The sequence below is a fragment of the Haemaphysalis longicornis genome, unplaced genomic scaffold (genome assembly GCF_048455015.1).
Source record: "Haemaphysalis longicornis isolate Haplotype H1 unplaced genomic scaffold, Haemaphysalis longicornis Haplotype H1 scaffold_5, whole genome shotgun sequence".
In the NCBI taxonomy this organism is placed as follows: domain Eukaryota; kingdom Metazoa; phylum Arthropoda; class Arachnida; order Ixodida; family Ixodidae; genus Haemaphysalis; species Haemaphysalis longicornis.
This window is the reverse complement of record NW_027526385.1, coordinates 164112317-164118201: the sequence shown is the minus strand read 5'-3', so window position 1 is coordinate 164118201 and position 5885 is coordinate 164112317. Positions and strand designations below refer to the sequence as shown.

The following is a 5885-nucleotide window of genomic DNA, read 5'->3' as shown; positions in this document are numbered from 1 at the left end:
TTGCATATATTGTACAGTGGACAACCTTTGATGAAAGACTCAGGCAATACGGGTAGCCCGTTGGCAAAACGGACGCATAAAGGCCAAGCAAAACTTGCTTTTTGAGGACGCTGTATCGTGCAAGCTGCGCATGCTCGTACAAACCGGCCGTGGCTATCAATGCAAGTGATTACAGCCACACGTGACTGTGTTCGGCATAGCTATAAAAGCACGAAGCTACAACCAATAAAGGCTACAACCAAAAAGGCTTTTCCCCCCGTTCTGTCTTGACTGATACATGGTGTCAGAAGGGGATTCAGTCAGCTCGGGCCCTAGCTTGAAAGGGCGTCACCGAAGGATGGAACTGATCAAGCCACCGGATCAGCTGCTGCTTTCTGGTTGCATTGCAAAGAACTGGGATCTCTTCAAGCAGAAGTTTGAGCTGTTCCTGCAGGCGACAGCGGACCCGAAAGAGCCAAGGTCGGAGGCGACGAAGACTGCACTACTGCTGAGTGTCGCTGGAAACGACGCCCTCGAGGTATTTAACAACTTCACTTTTGTGGAGGGCGAAAGCAAGGAGGACTACGCTACGGTAGTGCAAAAGTTTGAAGCCTATTGCAAGGAACAACTAAATGAAGTCTATGAACGCTACATGTTTTGGTCAAGAACGCAAGCTGAGGCGGAGCCGTTCGAGCATTTTTTGCGGGACTTGCGGAAGTTGGCACGAAGCTGCAACTTCGCGGACCTGACCGACTCTATGATCCGTGACCAGGTTGTGTTCGGCACAAACAATGTGAAGCTGCGAGAAAAGATGCTAAGGGTGAAAGATCTGACACTGCTCAAGGCTGAACAAATCTGCAAAGCTTCGGAAGCATCAGCGCAACAGAATGAAACCTGGGGACAATCGGAAAGGGTAGTAGCAGCGGTGAAGAGACGGCAGCAATTCCGGTGCTGGAATTGTAACAGGTCGCACGAGCGCGGCAGATGCCCTGCGTTCGGGAAAGCTTGTTTTCTGTGTGGCGACCAGAACCACTTTGCGGCATGTTGCAAGTCAGGGCCTCGAGTCGGTGAAGTAGTGGAGCAGCGAGACACCTTCGACATTCTCGACGTAAGAGTCTGCACCGTGAGAAGTAACGCCGACTGGATTGTGAACGCCCAAGTCGCAGACCAAAACACAATGTTTAAGGTGAACACTAGATCTCAGGCCAACCTGCTCCCTTATTCGGTGTACCGACGGTGCCGCAATGTGACCGGCCTGCAGCCAAGCGGCTCCATTCTTCGCTCGTACAGTGGGGACGTCACAAAACACATCGGTGTTGCCACTCTACCAGTCGTGGCGAACAACAAGTCTGCAAGCTTCAGTTTCTTTATTTTAAAGAAAGGACATCAGCCCATACTCGGACTACAGGCGAGCGAAGTACTGGGACTAGTTTGCCGTCCAGTAGATGCGGTGACCGGCAGCAGCCGTGAAGGAATACTGCAAGAATTTTCGCACCTATTTCAAGGCACCGGCCGCGTGGCCTGTGAGTACCGTATGGTGATGCGAGAGGATGCGGTTCCGGTGGTTTTACCAGCCCGACGTGTGCCTGTGGCACTGCAAGAACCTTTTCGACAGGAGTTGGAGCGCCTGGAACGGGGCGGCATCATCGAAAAAGTGGACGAGCCAACTGACTGGGTGAGTCAATTCGTCATTGCGCGGAAAAAGGACGGCACACTACGGGTCTGCATTGATCCTAGGCGCATAAACGAATGTCTGAAGCGCGAGCACTACCATATGCCAAAGCGGGAAGAAATCGAAGCAGAGCTCGCGGGGGCAAAGTATTTTTCGCGGCTGGATGCGAACTCCGGATTTCACCAAATTCCCCTCGACGAAGCCACGTCGAAAATCTGCACATTCGGTACACCCTTTGGGCGTTACCGCTTTTTGAGGCTACCATTTGGCATATCGTCAGCACCCGAGGTGTTTCAAAAGACTTTGAGTGAAATTTTCGATCGGGCTCCGGGTGTGCGCGTATATGTTGACGATGTCCTAATCTGGGGAGCCACTAAAGCAGAACACGACGCACGCCTTCGCAATGCCCTGCAGCTAGCAAGCCAAGCTGGCCTGACCTTTAATCCACACAAGTGCAAGTTCGCGCTTCAGGAAGTAGACTTTCTAGGCGATGTTATCAGCCACAACGGTATAAGACCAAATACCGCACTTAGCGCATCACTGGCCGAGATGCCAATCCCGGAGGACAAGGCAGCCGTACATCGGATGCTGGGTGTAGCGAATTATTTTGGAAAGTGCATTCCCAATCTGGCAGATAAGACCAAGCTACTGCGCAGCCTTGTCAAGAAGGACAGTTTTCGAATGGAGTGATAATCACAAAGCGGAGTGGAAAGGCATATGCGAGACACTCAGCAGTGCACCGTTGTTGGCACTCTTTGATGCGGCCAAGGGAACAAAAATTAGCTCAGATGCGTTAAAAGATGGCCTTGGAGCCGCACTTTTGCAACTTCACGGTGATAACTGGCGTCCGGTCGCCTACGCGTCACGCGTTATGACGGACAGTGAACAAAGGTACTCTCAGATCGAGACAGAAACAATGAGCATAACGTTTGGTTGTGAAAAGTTTCATCATTTTGTCTACGGCCGACAGATCACTATCGAGACCGACCACCGATCACTTATAGCGATCGCGTCTAAAGGAATTGGGGATATGCCACCCCGCCTTCAACATTTCTTTCTGCGCTTGCTGAAATATGATTATGTGCTTCAGTTTGTCCCAGGGAAGGAGTTGCTGCTAGCCGACATGCTGTCGAGGTCACCCCCCCGCAACGAAGGCGACACTTCAGCATCGACAGAAGACGTAGACATTGATGCAATCGCCACGGTCTCGGACATGGTAAGCAAGAAAACATTTAGTCGTCTGGTTAATGCTACTGCGAACGATGCAGATCTGCAGAAAGCAATGGCGTACTTGAGAGGAAATGATCTCGGTGGCAGTTTGAAGCCATTTGCTGCAGAACTGTCGACCATTCAAGGCATTTTGCTGAAGGGCACCAAAGTAGTTGTCCCTAAGTCGATGCGAGCAGAAATGCTGCACCGCATACATGAGGGCCATTTGGGCATGAACAAGTGCAAAGCGAAGGCCCAACTGTTGGTGTTCTGGCCTGGGCTCAACGGCGATATCGAGACAATGTTGAAGGAATGCGCTGTATGCCGCAAGTATGCGTACAAGCAGGAAAATGAGCTATATATTCTTAGACCAATACCGAACTACGCTTGGTACAGAGTCGGCGTCGATATCTTCCAACACGGCGGGAACTTTTATCTGTGCGTGTTTGATGCGCTCTCCAATTTTCCAGAAGTTGAACGATTAAGGGACACAACAGCAAACAGTGTGATTGACAGGTTGAGTTGCATCTTTGCGAGATACGGGATTCCGGTCGAAGTATGCAGCGACAACGGCCCTCAGTTTTCTTCTCATGAATTTGCTCTTTTCGCATCCAGGTACGATTTCAAGCACGTGACGTCGAGCCCTGGATTTCCGCAGTCAAACGGACTTGCGGAGAAAGGTGTCCAAGTGGTAAAAACAATACTGAAAAAAACGCAGGAAACCCATGACTTTTGGCTTGGCCTTCTTGGTTACCGTTCGACTCCGCTGGAAGATGGTCGATCACCGGGTGAACTTTTACAAGGGAGGAGGCTGCGCACCCAACTACGAGACTTCAGACGGCAGCCCAGATGCCGGGTTTTCAAACGCAAGCAACGTGATCCCAGTAAGAGGAACCTGACAGACCTTAAGGAAGGGGAGGTTGTGAGGGTTCATGGGAAGGCATGGAACCGAAAAGCTAAAGTGGTAGGACTGACTGCGCCGAGGTCCTATCGTGTTGTTACCGAAGATAACCAAGTGCTCCGACGTAACCGCAAGCACCTGATGCCTACGCTCGAGCCGTTTCAGCAGATTCCGGTCGAAAGCGACGAGCCCGACAGCGAGGAGGGCCCGGACGTACAACCACCACCGATGCCGCAGTCAACGGTCCGTACAACCAAGACGCCTTGGCTACGACCAAAACTTTAACCAAGTGGATTCCATATATGCACCTAACCCTTGAAAAACAAGAGATGTATCGTGCAAGCTGCGCATGCTCGTACAAACCGGCCGTGGCTATCAATGCAACCGATTACAGCCACACGTGACTGTGTTCGGCATAGCTATAAAAGCACGAAGCTACAACCAATAAAGGCTTTTCCCCCCGTTCTGTCTTGACTGATACAGACGTGGTGTGATTATTGCAGTTCATATTCTGACATATATTTTTGGGTCTTTGAGAGCCCCATTGTCTCAATCTGCGTGCTGTTGTATTCTTTTTTTAAGAGAGCAACCTGTTTATTTTAAAGCCAACCGTGTGTCCAATCAAGCTTAAATAGAGAAAATAAGATTTTATAACCAGCTCACCAGTTGCCACTATGGTGTTAAAAGAAAACAAAATGGGGCCAGTGAACCCATTACATTACCAAGATGTGTTAAAAAAAGAATAAACGTAGAAAGAAACAAACGCCCGCCTTCGCTCCAGCCCCGCCGTTCGGAAGAAAGTCCGGGGATGCACCGTCACTGCCGAAGGCCTGTCGCACGACAGCACTCCCGTGGCGGGGGAGCTTACAATACCAAGAATCGAAAGGGGTGACGAGGGGTCGCGGCGCGGATAAAGTTCTCTGGATCGGCCGGGGAGCACTTTGTTTCTCCCTGCTTTTCGCCTTTCCGTCAAAATTTGTAGTTGGCTGTGTGGCTGAGTGGCCCGTCCACATTTCACATCGGCGCTGTGCCTAGTTGAAGTGACGCGCAACGTTTTTATAAAAACGTGCATCTTATGTCTCCGGGAAGTGTCAGCAGCAACATGTGAAGCTACGAAAGCTGTGGTAAAAGCAAGAACAGTGGTCCGGATTCCAAGCACCTCGAAGTGAGGACTCCTCTAGCGACGAGAAAACGTGGTGCTTGGGATTATTGGCACTTTGATGCGAGTGAATACGACGACTCTCGGAGGCAGCGTGATTTGGAATATGTGCGATGCGCTTCGACGATCAACTGAAATTGAAAAGACGTATCGTGCGCGCATACTCTTCGAGATAAAGCTGCACCACGGAAACGTGCGCTTTTCGTCACAGGATACCCATCCAGGCCTTGCTTTACGAATGCATTGTCAACGGATCAAGGTTCACCAAGGCAAAGAATCCAGCTAAGGATTGACTTTCCATTTTAATCCTTACGTTTTGCTGTTAATATAAAAGAGGTTCAAGAAATATGTGTTTACTTCTGTTTTAATGGCCCTAAAAATATAAGGAACAAATTTTCGAACGGTTACTGTCGATGCTAGTTTAATATTTGTTTTATCCGGGAGAATAAATTTGCATTTATGAACAGATTGAGCCGTACTGACGGAACGCGACGATGACACAATGCATTCAGCAGGGCGACATCAGCTGAAAAGTGCCCGAATGAGTCTGGCTAAATTTTGTAGCGCTACTTCAAATTCCCCGAAGGAAGGAATTCTGCATTTCTTGTTAACAGCCATGCTGGTTTGTAATTACACGGCTATTAAAGAAAAAAGGCCCAGCGCGAGCACCGGCCACGCTATATGCTGGAGACGGCATGGTCTCCGGTGTGTTCCTGCGTTACGTTCCAGCGCGCGCCGGATCCACGCGTTTCCGCGTCCGGCGTGATCCAGCGTCCAGGGTCCGGCGCGTCCGGCGCGTCCGGCGTATTTCGGCGTTAGGTAGTCCCGTAATAAGGCGTCACGCTGGAAGCCGAGCTCCAGCACCGCTGGGTCCAAGAAAACGGTGCAGGAACGTTTCGTCCAGCCGAGGAACCCAGATGTGAGTCCACAGTCCGGTGTCATGAGTTGATACCGCTCTTTTCGGT

General features: G+C 50.5%; 1 protein-coding gene across 1 annotated transcript; it reads left to right on the top strand.

Moving 5' to 3' along the window:
• The first annotated feature begins 248 nt into the window (after positions 1-248).
• LOC144139499 (uncharacterized) lies at positions 249-4213 on the top strand. Its single transcript, XM_077671823.1, has 3 exons — positions 249-1654; positions 2742-2867; positions 3476-4213. The coding sequence occupies exons 1-3, from the start codon at positions 278-280 to the stop codon at positions 3587-3589; spliced, it is 1617 nt and encodes a 538-aa protein (XP_077527949.1). The 5' UTR covers positions 249-277; the 3' UTR covers positions 3590-4213.
• Positions 4214-5885: the final 1672 nt, after the last annotated feature.